General features: G+C 37.3%; 1 protein-coding gene across 1 annotated transcript in view; it reads left to right on the forward strand.

Annotated features, from left to right (window-relative positions):
- Positions 1 to 644: 644 nt before the first annotated feature.
- Positions 645 to 18,449, forward strand: part of GABRA4 (gamma-aminobutyric acid type A receptor subunit alpha4) — a 68,835-nt gene continuing 51,030 nt past the window's right edge. Inside the window, exons 1-5 of the mRNA XM_079154079.1 lie at positions 645 to 1,206; positions 1,592 to 1,710; positions 15,664 to 15,731; positions 16,779 to 16,999; positions 17,161 to 17,243. Coding sequence (XP_079010205.1) covers positions 1,121 to 1,206; positions 1,592 to 1,710; positions 15,664 to 15,731; positions 16,779 to 16,999; positions 17,161 to 17,243 — 577 coding nt within the window. The 5' untranslated portion in view covers positions 645 to 1,120. The remainder of the gene's footprint in view (positions 1,207 to 1,591; positions 1,711 to 15,663; positions 15,732 to 16,778; positions 17,000 to 17,160; positions 17,244 to 18,449) is intronic.

The raw sequence follows: 18,449 nt of genomic DNA on the forward strand, positions 1-18,449 counted from the left end.
CGCAAAAAGTCTCACATAGATACAAGCTTTTTTTTTCTTTTTCTTTTTCTATTTTTTTTCTCTTTTCGTCCTCTCCCTCTCCCCATCTATCTTTCCCCTTTCTTCCTTCCTAAAGCAATCAATCTCCAGAAACTTGTCAACTTCATTCTGACAGAGAAGTGTTGCAAAAATTGAAAGTGATTTTGACCCGTGGTCGCTGTCTGCACCTCTCTTCTTCCTTCCAGAAAAGGATGGAACAGCAAAGTGGAGGCCCTGCGTGTGCTGGTGGGCGCCGGCAACGTAAGGAAATTTGGTATCTTTAAAGTAATAGCTTGACAGATGCCTTAACTGCAGTGAGTCCACTTAAGTTTGGCGAGAGTCGCCTAGGTAGTTGAAACCCCTATTATCAGGAGGAATCTCTTTTTTCCTTTTGTAACCACCGACACTCCTCCGCCCCCTAGCACCTGAAGGGGTGGGTCTCAAAGACTGTTTCTGCCCAAACTTGATCCCCTTTCCCCACTCACCACCGCCTCCCACCCGGATGCCCAGAAATCCCTGTCATCCCGCCCTTTCTCCACCTCCAGCACTGACAATGGGTACAAACAGGTCCTCGCACAACCTAATAGAGAGGAGCTTCATTGGTTAGATCCAAATCCCGGCGGAAGAGAGGAGGACCAGCCGGGAGAAGAGGAAGCCAAGCTCCGCTGTGGGCGGAGATACACCGGGTGAGGGCTTGCAGACCTCCAGAGGGGCGAAGGACCTAGGTCCTCGTCCCCAGAGTTACAGGTTGGAACAAACTTGCCTGGCTTTGCGTCGCAGACGCGTCCAAGTTAACCCCAGTACCTTGATGTGCTGGCACGAAAGGGTGAGGAGCGCACACATAGCCCTATATACACATTGAACGCTGAGAGAGAAAAGGAGGGGGCGAGGAAAGGCAGGTTCCGCCTCCCCTGGCCGGCGTGCACACACACGCCCACCGCGGCTCGGGCTGGCGGAGCGCGGGCGAGTGTGAGCGCGGGCGAGTGTGAGCGCGAGTGTGCGCACGCCGCAGGAGCCACTCTGCCCTCTCCTCGCACCCTGCTCAGGGCATCTTGAGAGCCTGGAAAACGTGAACAGGCATAAAGTATGGCATGTTGCAAAGATGGTTTCTGCCAAGAAGGTACCCGCGATCGTGCTGTCCTCCGGGTTCAGTTTCGCACTCCTGCACTTCCTGTGCCTGGCGGCTTGGTGAGTTCTCCGGGGTCCTGGGGGGGGAGGGGTACGGGGAAGGGGGAGAAGTAGCTAGCTTTTGGCTCTCTCTGTCCGCCCACCCCTCCCTGAGCAAACTGGAGCTTCTTTACTGTAAAATCATGGGCTGAAGCCAAGCTTTTTCTATGACCGCGTAGACGCGGAAAGCACAAGGGGCTCCTGGTGCAAGAAGAGTGTGGGTACAGGGGTGCGGGTTGCCAGGGGTGCGCTTTTCTGACCATTTTGGTCTTCTTGCATCCCAACCCCCAACCCTGCCTCTAGCATGGGGCAAGCGACTATTTCCCTAGAAGGCAAACCTGTTTCCACCTGTTCTCAGATGCATTCTTAAAATAATCCTTTCCGCCCCCGTTTTTTGCTCTTGCAGTTTAAACGAATCCCCAGGACAGAACCAAAAGGAGGAGAAATTGTGCCCGGAAAATTTTACCCGCATCCTGGACAGTTTGCTCGATGGTTATGACAACAGGCTACGTCCTGGATTTGGGGGTATGAACTATTTTAGATGCACAAGTGTGTCCTGTTTGTCCCTTCCTAATCGGTCTGTCTGTGGCAAAATCATTAAGTATGCTTTGAGTGCAAAAATGAAAAAATTCTCTTTCTGCCCCCCCATCCCCCTCAGCCAATTTTCCCTCTCTCTTCCTCTCCTCTCTTGGTGAGACCTATGACAAGAAGACCGCCCCCATCAGTACTTTCCCATCTCCCTGCCCCCTCAGAAGCTTTGCCTCTCCCCCACACTAATTACCTACCGACCTGACTGCAGGGTAGGGATGGTTGGGGAGAGGGGAGAGTCAACAACAGATTTATTTGAGAGCTTAGCTGAGATTGCCCTGCTCCCTGGGAACTGAGTTTCCCTCAACCTGGCTACTTGGCCCAGAGCAGGTTGCACTGGAGGCAGCTGATCTGAAGTCCCTTGTTCTCCCACGTGTCCCTTTCTCTGCCAAAAGCTAGGCCTGTGTTCTACCTAGGGCATGAATCTGGGGCACGAAGCTGACTGCTTTCCTAGGGAACCCAATCCATTCCTGTTCTCTTCTTTTGGTGAGGTGGCATTTGCTTCCCTCCTGAGATGTTGGTCAGAAAAGAGTCAGCTTTTTTCTTCTTTCAAATATATATATATATTTCAAATATATATATATATATATATATATCCCCTAACAGAATCAGCCATTAACAGTACTGTGGCTCTCTTTCATATTAATATTTTCTTTGCATATATAATGAGAACCTATGTGGCAAGCTTTGTGCTTTATCCTCAAACAGCTTCTCAGTCCAGTTCCTTGAGGATAAGTGACTTGCTAGGATCCCACTCATAGGGTGAGCCCACCTCTTCCAATGGCAAAGTCCTTGTTCTTTCTACTGTACCAATTATCCTTCAGCAAATGAATTGAATAAGACATAGACTCTAGTTTGAAGGAACTTATGTTCTTTCAACAGTAATAGTAGTACCAATAATAACAACCACTAATTTTGTATTTTTTAATTAAATTTTCATGTAGACCATGCATTTTTACAGATATTCCTTTGTACCTCACAGTAGCCCCAAGAGCAAGCCATAACTTTCTCCTTTTTACAGATGAAGAAATCAAGGCTTGAAAAATTAAGTAACTGCTCCAAGTTCACAGTTAGTAAGTGAAAGGGACAGGATATGAACCAAGATCAGTTTGTGTATTTAAAAATAAACCATGTGGATTGGGATGGTATTATATACAAAGTGGTGTGATCAATATCACATAATATTAGAAACATGGAGGAATTTGATGCTTCCTATTGAGGGTGTATAAGAGAGATGGTGGGAGACTGGAGAAGGTAAAAGAGCAGGGATCAGGACAGCAGTAGATATGAGGCAGGAGGAGTGTGGTCCCAGGTTAGAAAGAGTTGTTGGAGATAAAGTAGTTGGATGGAGTAGAGCTGATGATTCTTTGGAGTCTATCTAGGGTCATTCTTCTCACTTAACAGAAGTGGCAATGAGGACAAGAAAGGATTTAGACAAGGACACATAGCATATTAATGATAGACTGGGATTGGATCTTTTGAATTCCAAATGATTTTTTTTCTGGATTTTATTGAGAAAGTTATGGGAAGCCACTAAGGCATTAATTCAGTAGTTGTGTGTTGACAGAGATAAAGATGGATGAAAAGGATGGAAGTTTTTTTCTGGTTCTTTTCCCACTGCCACTCCAGGGATAGGTTGCCCACACTGCATTTGCCTTCATGCAAATCTGAAAAGAGGCTTCATTAGAGAAGTGAATCATTTGTCAAGGCATGATCTTTTATAAGTGACTGGGAAATTATCATTTTAGGTCAAAAATAGTTTTTATGGAGAATGTTTCAGATGATGTGATGCCATTTAAAACTATATCAATAAAAGGATTTATTTGCCCAGAGAGGTTTTAAACTTGACATTTCAAGTAAAAAAAAAAAAAAATTAACAAAAGCATCAACTCATATATAGTTTAAATATGCATCAGAGAACTGATGTACCTGAACATTAATGAAAGTGAAAAACCATAACTGGAACTATATGGTTCTAATAATTAAATGTTGAAAGTTAAAATAATATCTGTCTATTTGGTTTCAAAGCAGGTTGTAATTGAAAAGGGAGAAGGTATCCATTGGATATGGATTTTTTTTTTTAGCCATGTGCTCTCTCCTATAACATTATATAGATAATAAGAGGAGTGAAAACTATCTGTGTGAGCCAATTCTGGGTTTTGGTTAACTACAATATTGCTAGATTTCTCAAGGGCATTATTACTCATCTTACTTGTCATTGCCAAGAGATCTGCATTATTTACCTGGAGGTGCTTTCAAAGCTTTGTGGGAAGGGGTTGAATTCTCCCTACTTTGAGGGTTGCAGTTAATTAATGATTAGAAATTTACTACATAGTACAGTGTTAGGGTTTTTTATTTTTATCTTGCACTCTGCTCATAAATATTTGTGGTAGATGTGATTCATTTTTTAGAAATAGGTCATTTTCTAAATGTGTACTATTCCAAATGTGACAGATGAATAGTAATTATCACCTGCAGAAAATATATTATCTGTTTACATGAAATTGTAAATGTGCACCAACTGAAAATAATAAGAAGGCTCGTTGTTAGCACAGACTCTTGGATGCTATAAGTTTGAACCATTCTATGACATTTTATACTTTGTGGAAAGTTTAACATTTTATAAATAAGATGAAAACAATTCAGATTTTGACTGGTACACTATAAATATGGATTGACTTCCTGGTTCCTTTAATCCTACTTCTGCTCTTTGTGGAACATTTACTTTTTATCTGTTTATACAACTTTGCTGTGTTCCATTTAAAATAAAGCTAAAAGCAAAGATTTGAATTGAAATTGGATGGTTTGTGATTGCTCAGTAGGCCAGGCAGGGGTTGAAATAGATTTGGAAACTAAATTACATATTTTTAACTCAGCAGCACAGCTTGCAGTGGGGAAATAAAAGGAGCTGAAATGGTTCTCTTCTTTTCATCTCTCCAGGATCTCTTCTCCCTTGTCTCCACATTCTCCCATTGGGGAAGAAAAGGGGAAAAGGTGAGAAGAGAAGGAAGGAGGCATGTTGAGAGAAGCTGGAATGGGACTTCAGAAGGGATATGGCTCTTTCAACCTCTGATGAATCAGTTCCTATCATGCTGAAGTAGCTCGAACCTGCTTAGGAGTGACGCACAAGTGAACCCTTCCACAGAGAAGCTAGAGAATCATTCCTCTTTGTTCTGATCCACTTTCAGAACTGTTATCTGCCTTCTTAAAAATGCATAGCTAGGAACCACTGACAGATAGTTTGGGAATCTTACCCTAACTCTATTATGCAAGGTTGCTCATAATATAGTAGGACTTCACATTAGTGGGGTCCTTTACAGTTTTGAAAACATTTTCATATGCAATATTTACTAAGATTGTCACATTAACAAAGACATAAACAGGGAAAGCCTCATTCCTCTCTTAAAGAATAGGTTGGGACAAGATTCAGTGAATTGCCCAAGAACCCTACAGTGAGTAATAGATGAGGTTCCAAAATCCAATCCAATCTTTAAATCCTTAGGCAGCTGGTCTATTGCTAGATCCGTTTCTGAGGCTTTTTGCACAATCCTATATATCAGTAATTGAATTATCCTGAAAGTGCCTTCTTGTTACTCAGTTAAATAAATTCTTGAGATAAACAAAACTATATTTTCCCCAAAGGTGTGAAGTGAAACTCGGTTCTTCCTTCCTTTCCTGGTACTGGGAATTGAACCCAGGGACACTCTACCACTGAACTGCATCCCTAGTCGTTTTTTAATTTTTCAATTTTTCAATTTTTTTTAGATAGTCTTACTATTTGCCAAGACTGACCTTGAACTTGAAATCCTCCTGCCTCAACCTCTGTGATATCTGGGATTACAGGAGTATACCACTGTACCTGGTGAAATAAGAACTTTGATTCTAAACATTTTATAACATTTAAAATGAAAGTGAATACAGAATCTTCTATTCATTTAGGTTAGCTTGAAATACTGTCTTACAAAAATCAAGTTTTTCATAAAATATTTTCAAATGATTTATATCTCATACTCAAAATGAAGTTCCTGTATCATGTACTAGCTTTATTAATTGAATGTCAACAGAGAACATATTTTTGAAAATGCATAGACATAGAGAACATTTCAACTCCACACAGAAATGTAAAGCTTCATTCTCTTCTGATTCCTTTATTCATTTATTCATCTACTCATCTATTTATGTGCATTGAGAGCCTACTCTGTGTCAGGAGCAATGCAAGATTGTGAAGATATGATTCGGATCCAACATAGGCCCTCATAGACTTTATGGCTTAACAGTAGAGAGAAATAAAAATAGCAAAGAAGAAAATAGCAAAATAATGAAATGAAAATGCTATGGTAAAAGCTAATAGCATCTAAGAGAGAGAAAAGAATTTGGATGTGGGATCTATTTTAGATAGAAATGGTAGTCAAGTAAGTTTTTCAAATTAAGACCTACACATGGCAAGCATGGAAAATGTAGGAGAAAAGTTATTTTCAGGCAGGAAAAAAAATTAAAAAGCAAGTGCAAAGTCTAAAGGTACATAATAGAGAAGTGTCATGTAGACAGTGAAAGGGAATTGAACCCAGGGACACTGGGTTTGGTGTTTGATCTGCCCATAGTCAGAAAGCAAGAGCAAAACGTACAGAATGAAATTGGGATGCTGAGCAGAGTCCAGGTCATGCAAGACCATTGGGGATGGGGTAAAAAAAAAAAAAAAAAAAAAAAAAAAAAAAAAAAAAATTATTTCCTTAGTGGACTTGGAAGGTGTTAGAGTTCTTTAAGAGATTGACATATCACTTGGATAGTAATATGATCCATCTGGTTGCTATATAAGGAAAGGCTTAGAAAAAGAGGCAGGGCAATATTGGAAACAAGGAGACTAATAAAGAAGTTTTTGTGGGGAAGGGTAGGGGAAGTTCTCTCAGTTAAGTTGATGTACATGGAAAAATATAGACATAATAAAAATGGGCATAAGTGGAACAAGCTGGGGTACTTTTTATAGGTTTAATTGGACAAAGAATTGGTGTTAGACTTGACATGGGAGGTGGTAAACAAAAGGGAAAATTTTTAAAAGATTTCTTGGTTTCTATTTTGAGAAACCAGACGTGGATGGTATTATTTAAAGTTAGGGAGGATTACCCAACTTTTTGCTCTGACGAACTCACACTCTAGTGGAAGAGACAGAAAAGAAGCATCAGAGATAGGTGATTTATAGTGCTAGATGTTGGTGAACTGCCGTGGAGTGGTTCATTAAAGCAGGGGAGGAGGTTGCAGCTTTACCGGGGTAGTTAGGGAGAGTTTATCGAGAAGGTTCTATTGAACAGTGATCATAGGCAAGAGAGCATAACCCACATTTGGTGGGGTCTTCTGGAGAGATGGAATTCTAGGTGCAAACATGCTAAGCAAGGATGCCAGTGCTGCAGGGAGGAGAGAGAAGGTGTCAGTGTGATGAAAAGATGAGGTTGTGCAAAGCTTTGAATGCTAGTGAGGATGTGGCTTTTCCTCTGAGTCAGAGCAGACATGACTTGAGGAATTGTAGCAGGGGCAAGTCCTGCTAAAGACTCACTTTGCCTGCTGTGTTAAGAACAGGCAGTCAGAGGCAAAGACAGATGTGCATAGGTTTTTCACAATAATCCAGGCAAAAGATGATGAATACTTTGTCCAAGCTGGTGGCAGAGAAGTGTGTCATTTTCTAAGAAATGATTGGCTTCTGCCCATATTTTGAAATTAGAGTCAAATGATGACAGCTAGAATGTGGGATATGACAGAAAGGAAGGTGTGAAGGCTGACTTCAAAGTTTTTGACTTAAACACCCAGGAAAAATGGAGTTGTTAAATTATAGCAGAAGCAGACTGGGGCATGATGAACAGTTTATGTGCATAAGTTTCAGATGCCTACTAGAACCAAGTGGTGATGAACCTGGAATTTAGGGATGATGGGCATGTCAACATACATGGTAATTAAACTCAAAAGGCCAGAGAGGTCACCAGGGGGATTAGGGGAGATAGAGAAGAGGCTCAAATATTGAGCTCTGATGCTAAAAGGAGAGAAGAAGGGAAAAGGAATCTGTATCCCCAAAGATTGTGGAGATATGGCCAGTGAGGCATGACAGCAGGAAAACAGAGTGTGTGTGAGTAAAACAACAACAACAAAAAAAAAGGGTTTCAATTAAACACTTATGACAGATCAAGTAAGAAAAGATATGAACCTAAAATTGACCACTAGATTTTGCAGTGTGTGTATATTCAATAATTTTGGCAAGAACAGTTTTTTGCAGCTTGGTGAATGAGAAAGTCTGGGTACATTCAAGAGAGAATGAGAGAAATTTTCTTCAGGTGTTTGTATAGGAAGTAGAAAAATGGAATAGTAGATGCAAATAGTAGATCAAGAGAGCTTTTAAAAATGGGAGAAATATGATTACTTTTAAAATTGGTGGGGAAAATGCTATACACGGGGAAAACTGATGGTATTGAAAGGAATTTTTGTGAATATTAAGTATGAAAACTGGATATAATAGATGATGAAGTAAATAGGGAGGGAAGAATTTGAGGCAGTATGTATAGATTTTCTTTTTCATAACTTAAATATGAAAGGAAAGAGACACAGAAGGTTGCCTGTTTTAAGGTTAGAAATATGATAACCTGTTTGTATACTATTGGGAATAATCTAGTTGAGGATAATTTAATATTAGAGTGGAAGGAAGGGGCATCTGAAAGAAAGATCCCCTGTAGAAGACAGGATAGAATCTGGAACAAAACTTACCTTCTTATGTTCTCAATTTACCAAAACCAAACAAAATATAATTAGTTATATTATTCCTGGATTAATGCAGGAGTATTCAGAGGTGAAAAGATTACATTATGAGTGCTGTAACTGAATCAGTCTGCCCTAGTTTGAATGGACTGAATGGGTGGTAACCGTATGTAGGTAGGATGTGGCTGGAAAAGGTGGTTGCTGTGAAAGGGGCCATCTTCCCTGTGGCCTCTTCTCCTTTCTCCCCTTCTCATTTCAATGATTCCTGGTGACCATGAGCAGAATAGCTTTTCTTTGCCATGTCCTTCCACCATGATGTTCTGCCTTACCTTAGGCTCAGAGCCTTGGAGTTGACCGACCATGCACTGAATCTCTGAATAAGCCAGAATAAAAACTATCTTCCTCTAAGTTGTTGCCGGGTATTTCAGTGCCAATCACAAAAAAAGTGACTACCACAATAGTACTATCATTATATTTACAATTTCTTTAGGGTAAGGATATGAAAAATGCATTTGGCGTTTCCTGAAACAGGCACTGTGAAATACAGACTGTAGGATATTAGTAAATTGGTGGATATTTAGATAACACTTCATGACTTAATAGATATTTTTCAGATAGAAAAATATGACAGCTTGCACTTATTTCTCATTAAACATTGTTGCTTTATAGCAGGCCTTTATAAGTGTATTTATTCTAATAAGCCTCAGGTGTACATAAGTGATTTCTTGCATTAATAATCCTTGATTCGTGACACATTCTTATTGACTCACACATAACCTTCTTTCCATTCCTCCATCTATCTATCCATCCATCCATCCATCCACTTATTGAAATATAATAAATGTATCAACTAAACTGTTAACCAGCACAAAGAGTAGGACCTTGACAACTTTTATTCTGCTACGTGCTTCCTTCATTCTATCTTCCTCTCTTCCCATCCCAAAGTAACCACCACTCTGAATGCTTTTTGAATTTATTTTCAATTTATATAAAAGTTATCTTTTGTTTTTAAGGTATATTTTAAATGTTTAGTTGTCTTGAATTGTCTGTATTTAAACTTTTGATGTTTATATACTTACTTATGTATTGCTTAGATTTATTCTTATTGCTGCATGTTGTTATAGATTGTTCCTTTTGACTGCTGTGTGATATCCTATGGCATAGGAACCATCTTGTTTATCTTCTCTGCTTGGCAGTTGACTTTTTGCTTGTTTCCAAGATCGAATTGCTGTGAATATTCTGTCCAGATTTCCTGCTGTAAATGTTTTAAGAGGTTTTTTTTTTTTTTTTTTTTTTTTTTTTTTTTGCATACATATCAAGGAATGGATTTTTCTGGGTCTTCAAGTAAGTGGGAGTTCCACTTGATGAGATAACGCCAAACTGTTTTCCATGATGAGTTTTTAAAACAAAAGTCCCTTTTACAGTGGACATGAGATTCAGAATCCAAATATCCTTTAATGTCAGGGGAGAGTGTGTGTGTGTGTGTGTATGAGTTTCCTTTAGAATACTTGACATGATAATTTTATCCTGAAGAGATCTGAGTTGTTCTGAATTTTTGTCATGATCTAATGTAGTTAAGTATTCTTCTTCAGTAAATTGTTTTTATATTTTCCCACATTTTATAGTTGCTTTTCTATGCTTTTCATATTCATTTGGTGGCTTTAATTATTTGCAAAATAGACCAGCATAGAAAGATAATATGATAAAAGAAGCATTAATCTTCAATGTCTCTTAAGTAAAAGAAACTTCTGGAAACCTATAATGTTTTCTGGTTTCTCAGCAATATTAATGGATATCTGTTGTCATCATTTAATATTGAGGAAAGCTTTATTTTTGTATTTTTTTAAATGGTGGGAAAATTAGTGATTTATGTATATATTTCACTCGAGATTCATTGTTGTTTTGTCTCTTAAGTACTTGAAATCTCTTAAATTTTAGACACACTGGTCTTTTGGAGGATATAGGTGGACACATGGTGTGCACGACTGAAAAGCCAGGAATGTTTCCTCAGGTGCATAGCTGGGGAGCCAATGTAGAGAACAAGAATTGACTAGTTTTAAGATGAGGAAACTACCTGAGGGCTTCGTCATGATGTAACAGCAAATTTGATATCATTATTGGACATGAAAGTATGCAGTGATACCCTAAGCCAGCTCTGTGACTGCTAAAGTAAACAGTGAAAATTTATCTGATACTTTGTTAATTACCTTCACTCTTTCCCAGCAAATTAGAATCATTATTAGATGTAAGTATTTTCCTGAATTTGCTCTTGCTGGTCTTGGCTTTTTATTTCTTTGACTTGTTAAAGACCACCTTGCTTGCCTTACAAACAATACTTTACAATCCCTTAGAGGATTACAGTAATTCCCCTCACTCCCCCACTAAAAAAAAACAAAAAAACAAAACAAACAAAAAAAAAAAAAAACAGAAAAAACGAGAAAGAAAAAAAAAAAGAAGAAAAACAAAATTTCCCTATTATCAAAAAATAACAAAAATAACTAGGATTTTGTAAAAAACAAGATGTCTTTGACATTACACGAATGCATGTAAAATTATGGGAAGAAGACTTTCCAAGCTCAAAATTATCTGGTTTCTATGTAATTATGCTCTTAGTAAGGTTGATTTGAACATCCTAAACAGTGGTATTAGAGGAAGCGTCTCTAAGAATTATTCTTAATTGCATAGCGACCATTATTCATTGACAACTGATTTATCAGAAACCTATTACATTTAAGGCTTTGGATTGGTTCTGGGAGAGAATACAAATATAAATAAGACACAGTTTCTGCTTTAATCTGGAAATATTTTTAGCTTAACTGATGCTGCAAATGAATCTCATTTTTTCCTTTTGAAGGGTTTTAATAATCACTTTTGAGATGATATTAGAAACATAATGAAACATAGTTATTCAGTACCTAGTATGTGCAGAGCACTGTGCTAGTTGGGTGTTGAGAGAGGATTGAGATTTTATCTATGAGATCTGTAGACAGACTCAAGCAGACTGAAATAAGAATAATAGTAAAAGCATAACAAGTGCTGCAGGAATATAGTTTAGAAATTACTCATGAACATAACAGGAAATATAGGTATCACATATAGACTAGATACAAAATTCCACATTTACTTGAATAATTATTAAATTATTATTTAATGACATAATGCAATTTAGTAAAGCTAGAACATATTTTGGAGGTTGATACAAGAGAGTTAGCATTCTGGCTTTGGCATATAGTGTTTGTCTTCTTGTGAGCTCAGTTTCCAGATGCAAATAATTCTTATGATAATATCACTTTAAAGCATATTGTGAGGATTAAAAAATTTAGAATATGATAAGTTTCACATAATAGATCTTCAATGAATAGTAATTGTTATTTCTCTGCTTATTGTACTTTGAGGAGAAAAAAACCTATTCCCTGTCCTCTGTAAGCAGTTGCACACATAACTGCCCCTTGCTTTGTCCACTCTTTATCTCCACTGCCACCTCCCTGGTTCAGGCTACAATCGTCTATCAACTTGCCTAGAGTAGGAACTGTTCTTCTACTCTTGCCACCCTATAATTATTGACCATACAACTGCCAGCATGATTTTGTAAAAAATTTAATTCAGTCATATAATTACTTACTTTATGCCCTCTGTGGCTTCTCAATGATTATGGGATACAAATAAAAATTTTTTTACAATAGCCTCCAAGAAAAGTGAGAGCTAAACTGATATCAGAGGAGGAAAACCCAGGGAGAGAACATAGCAGGGGAAAAATGATTAACCTCTGTATTTACTTTTTGGGGCTGCCATAACAAAATATCTGAGACTAGGTGGCATAAACAATGGAAAATTTATTTTTTCACAGCTCTGGAGCCATAAAGGTATCAGTAAGGTTGTTTTCTTTTTTGTTTTTTTTAATTAATTATTTTTTTATTTTTTACAGACTGCGTTTTGATTCATTGTACACAAATGGGGTACATCATTTTGTTTCTATGGTTGTATGGTTGTACACGATGTAGATTCATACCATTCGTGTAATCATACATGTAATGATGTCTGTCTCAGTCCACAATTTTTAAGGTTGTTTTCTTCTAAACCCTCTTTTCTTGCCTTAGCGATGGCATCTGTTTCCTGTGTCTTTACATGTCTTCCTTCTGTGTATGTCTGTGTCCTGATCTCTTCTTGTAAAGACACAAGCCATTTTGAATTGCCCAGCCTTGTGACCTAATTTTTATGTAATTATCTCTTTAAAGGCCTTATCTCCAAAAATGGTGGCACTTCAGGGAACTGGGAGTTAGGACTTCAACATGTGAATATGGGAGTAACATAATTTAGCTTGTAGCAACCCTGTCTTTCACTGACATTTCTACAAGATCTCTTCCATGTAATTTTAACAGCAGTCACTGTGACATACGTATGACCTCAGGAATAGCTGATTTACTGCACCTGGGCTTTTTATTTGATCTTTGTAGCTTCAGTTTCTTGTCATTCTCTTCCTCCCTTACTTTGCTTCAGCCCTACTGAATATACTGAGACCTCTCCCACCTCTTAGGTTTTTCCCTTGTCAGTCTCTCCACCTGGAATCCAGTTCTCTCAGCTTTTCTTAAAGGCTCATACTTACCCTCTTGGTTTTAGGTTAAAAGTCACAGCTTTGAAGAAGCAGCACTGAAAGCAAATCTATAGTGGTCTTCCCAGTCTCTCTCTCACCAGCCTCTTACCCACTATCCCCTTAGAAATGATAACATTTTGCTACTTATTTCTTTACTATTTATATGTGACTCCTCTCTGGTAGTGTGTTAACTGTTTAGGGATGGGAACCCCTCAGTCTTGTGTCAGGGCCTAGCATAGCTGGTGTTCACACTAATGTTTTTTGAGTGTCCAAATGAAATTCCTTTACCAATCATATGCTTTCTGGATCTCACTCAATCTCAAAGATGCATGAAATCATATATGGCAAATACTGGATAAAGTCACAAACAAATACTGAGGTTGTCATTCTGAACACAAAACATTTTTCAAGAACCATTGAAAAAGTAGTATGTTACATAAGAATTTGGAGATACTTGTTATTATCTTGGAATGATGATAACCACAAGAATGTGCATACACCCACACACCTTACAACAAGTTAATAATGAAAATATTGACCTAGTTCTTCATTCTCCTGGAGTTCCCCCACTCCCTCAGGAATACCTATAATATTAATATGTTATAGGATATAGTGTTGTAAACACCATTCTAGAAAACAGAAGAACAGTATCTGTAAACAAGAGTTAAACTGAACAACCTCGCCTAGGAACTTAGAGATGCAGATTGTCAGGCCCCATCTTACACTTACTAAAACTGATCTTTGAAGTAGCTTTTGGTTTTTCAGGAATCTGGTCAAATAGTCCTTTTTTCAGGACATAATCAGTATTAATTGTTTGAAATCTATCTCCCTTTGCCCTGACTTGCAATGGCATGGTATTTCTTCTGTTCAACACTTTTTGCAGTTGTCTTTAAGGAATTAGAGTGATTTCTCCTACTCTTGAACCTGTTTGAGTGAAATTGCTGTCTCCTAGGGTTCAATACACATTACAAGCTTCCTGGATTGCCTAATTCTGGAACAATTTGACTTTAATGAGCTTATTACTACCATGTTTATTGTTGTGTCCAATTTCTAATTCAAATACAAATTTAATTAACTTCTCTGCTTTCCAAAGATGTAATTTTTAACAAGTAAAACTCATGAGAAATCAGCATGATCTATACTTTTTCCCTCATCATACTTAAAAAGGCTTTATTTTTCTTAGGATACTTATTCAATAAAGAATTTTGTCAGTCTTCTTCAATTTATCTTGTTTTGTGTTTATGTGGCCCAATCTTCATCCTTTACAGGGGAAACATTTGGATTCATTTTTATGAGGCTAGCTTTAAACCTAGAGCATTAATGATACCAATTGTTCTTTGCCTTATTTTGGCATAAATCCAATTTCCCAACCTTTATCCAAGGGAGATATTCCATCTTGATAGCAGATGTTATTATTTCCACTTATGGACTATCTAGCCTCTGGCCATGTAGTGTTAAAAACCATCATTTAAGGAAATGATGTTCAAAAGGGCAACAATTTCTATATTAATAATAAAATGCTATATTATCTATAATAATAACTATCAATATTGAACACATTATATTGTAGCAACTGGGAAAAGTGATTTACATATCTCAGTTAAAATTTCTAATGGTCATCTTTATCTATGAAGGTATCTATATAGGTAAAATCTTTACCTGTAAAGAATTCCAAGGTCATACACTCAAAGGTGTTAGAACCCAATCTGAACTTCAGAATTTCTGATGTTAAGCATCATACCTAAACCCAGATTGTGGCCCTGTTCCCTCAACTAAAATCGGTGTCAGCCATATTGTCCTCAATGGCCCCAGAACCAGTTTTACTAGGTATAGGAAAATTTCAGCAGTGACCATTATCAGGAGCATGAGAAAACTAATATGGAAGGAGTACTTTCATGAGTGAGTCACTATATTCAGCATCTCAGTTGAGCAATTTCATTTGATCTCCTTTAAGTCTTGCCTGATCCATGTGGTTCCTGCTATTGAGGGGTTAAGTAACTTGCTTAAGATTACATGGAGAATAGGAGGCAGAGCAGCAATAGGAGAGCTAGTCTTTGAGCCCAATCACCAGCGAATGGTGTGCTTATTGTTAAAGGTGACATGAATCATCTGAACAGTTTACCAGTATCCTGAACTCTTCAAAGATGCATTCTTTGCAGCCATTACAATTTTTCTCCTCTTCATTCTTGTGGCCACATTTCCTCTTTTTAGTAGCTCACTTCTTTCTAGAGGCTAATCAGATGATGAACTATATATATAAAAAAATAAAAAATAAAAAAGGCTAAAAGCCTTTGTGTCTTTGTGCTGCATGTTGTAACAGTGCCCAGGGGTGATGTATCTTTGTAGAAGCAAAGTCCTGGTAAGTAACTGGGGTTTCTTTTTGCCCATTAAGTAAACATTGATTTCTGGTTTGGTTTACTTTGGTAGAGACTCATTATCTCACAGAAAATTTTAGATGCTTATAAAAATAGATCATACCTGTGTTTACTCTTTAATTATCTAACTCTACTAGGCTGTAAAATTGGTAATTATTTTTTCACACATATTTACTTTACACCTACTAGGTCCTGTTACAGAAGTGAAAACTGACATATATGTCACCAGCTTTGGACCTGTTTCTGATGTTGAAATGGTAGGTATTTGGGAAACAATGTACCTTTTGGGGTTTGAAAGAACATTCCAGAAACAAGGCAATTAAAATTTCTTTTATGGTCCATCACACAAAGCTAGAAATTCAAAGAATAACCAAATTAAACTTAAAAGTTTACAAAGAGTATGACACTGAATTTACAATTCAGCCCCAACGTTTGAGTATTTGTTGATTTAAAGTCATTCTCAATGAGAGAACTTTCCTATTACGAATTCCAAAATGCAACCCAAAAATATGTAGTTTTTTTTTTTTTTTTTTTTTTTTTTTTTTTTTTGCTCTTTAGAAAACTATTGAGGAAAAGAAAAATTAGAGATTATAATTAGTTTTGGTGTGAGCTAATTGCATACACTATAATATAGTCCTTATTGCACTTGGTGTTTCGTGTTGGCCCAGTCCCTTGCTGCCCACCCCTTCCCTTCTCCTCCTCCCTTGCTCACATGCCTAAAGAGGCTAGAATACAAACATTGGTCAGGAAGAATTTGTTCATCCACCTGTGCTATTTTATTTTAAATGTATTTAGTTAACAGAACAGAGAACATACTTCATCTTTTTCCTGACCCTAGTCTCCTAATGATTTGAAATGGTCAGGTTATTTGACAAATTTTGACAAACTTTATCAAAACACTATTTTACTTCATCGTAAAAAAATGCCTACAATCTTATGATTAATCATATAATCATATGTGTTACACATTAACTGATTTTTGCTATCTGGTTTAAAGCAAAACACAAGTCTTATTCCCTGGTGCTGGTACTTTTATTAAAGGATAGTCATTATTACCAAATGATTAATATGTGTCATAATTTATTTCCTATAAGCATAGACAATGAAGGGATCCAGATGGACATCAGATACTCTAATTACTGAGAATCTTTTTACTCTATTGATTTAAGATAATTCCTGCTTCTATTAATTTCATTTGGGAAAGTCTTTTCTATGAGTGGGAAGAGGCTAGAACTTAATGCATTTTCCTGCATGTTGATATGTAGCCCTCTGTGATTTGAATATGTCACAAACTCATTTCCCAGGAGTACACAATGGATGTGTTCTTCAGGCAGACATGGATTGACAAAAGGCTAAAGTATGATGGTCCCATTGAAATTCTGAGGTTGAACAACATGATGGTAACAAAAGTATGGACCCCTGATACTTTCTTCAGGAATGGAAAGAAATCCGTCTCACATAATATGACAGCTCCAAATAAGCTTTTTAGAATTATGAGAAATGGCACTATTTTATATACAATGAGGTAATCAATTTTTTCTTTCCTTCCTTTTATCCTTTTTTTCTTCTTTTCTCCCCTTCCTACCTCTCTTGCTCCTATTCTTTTTTACTTCCTTCCATTTTAGAGATATATAGAGTTAATTTTAATAAAGGGTTGATTTTACTTAATTGCATTTTTTATCATAGACTCACCATAAGTGCAGAGTGCCCCATGAGATTGGTGGATTTTCCCATGGATGGTCATGCTTGCCCACTAAAATTCGGGAGTTGTAAGTTACAAATGAAAGTGTTTGAATTTCTGATTATCTCACACAAGTTGATGTGTGTTTATGTGTGTGTGCTTGTGTATGTGTGTTATTTTCTCATAATATAGCATTTAAATCATTATCCATGAAAAAATAATTGTTCAAGTTTTGATTTTTTGGAGACTGTTAGCTGGTATTATATGTAAAGAGTTAAAACTTCCCTTTTCCTTTCCCAAGACAAAAACCTACTTGTACAGATAGCTTGAATGGATTAATAGGTCGAGTCATAATAGGTTGGTGGCCAGTGGTGAAATTTAGGGATCTCTGAACTTCATGTGTTGGTGGTGTAACATAGAAAGTACAAATGATTTTTTTGTTTGTTTTAAATAGTTGTTGCAGGCAGAGTTGTTTAGTTGTTTGTAACAGATTTAGTAAAAGTCCAAAGAAGGCTCATAACTTCCTGGTATGACATCAGTTTAAACAAAAATCCTATCTTGGCTGAAGCAGGACACAAGAACAGTAGGGGGTGGGGAAGGTGGAGTCCAGAGATTATAGTGCCTTGTAGACCACATTAAGGAGTTTGAATTCTGTCCGAAAGTTCAGGGTCAGGAGTTTTGAAAGTTTTATATAGAGGTAAGTCTTTGATTGACATTTCATATTTTTTACTTTAGCTCTCCTATGGAGAATGGGTTGTAGAGATGCTAAAGTGGAAGAGAAGAGTTGGAGTCTGTTGTTTTAATATACGGCAAAGATGATGATGGATTAGGTTAGGATGGTATTAGAGAAGCAAGTATGAAATAGATGTATCTGGGAAATTTTGTAGTGATGAAGGAAGAAGGATGAGATGAGTGGATAGGAGAGAATATAAGATTCCTTTCTTTAAGCTCCTTTCTCTAAGATGGTAACAAAATGTGATTGCTCTTCTAAGGTCTGCCTCAAACATTCGATTCAATCAGAATCTACCAAAAATAGATGCTGGCTTTTACTATTGCTTCAGACTCTTAGTTGCACTGATTGTGAAACTTGCCTGCTGTTATCGTTGCTCATTGCTTAACTTAATGAGAATCGGCAGTCACTCTTCTTTTTATAACCCTAGTAATCATAATATTCAGTGGGCTAACTCGAAGCTAGAGAAAGTCATTTGCTCCCTGACCAATGAGTTAATGAGAGAAGATAAAAACAGAAAAATACACATAAAGGGTGATCTCATTGGGGTTAGTTTTAAAACCC

This window comes from Sciurus vulgaris (genome assembly GCF_902686455.1).
Source record: "Sciurus vulgaris genome assembly, chromosome: 9".
Taxonomy (NCBI): Eukaryota; Metazoa; Chordata; class Mammalia; order Rodentia; family Sciuridae; genus Sciurus; species Sciurus vulgaris.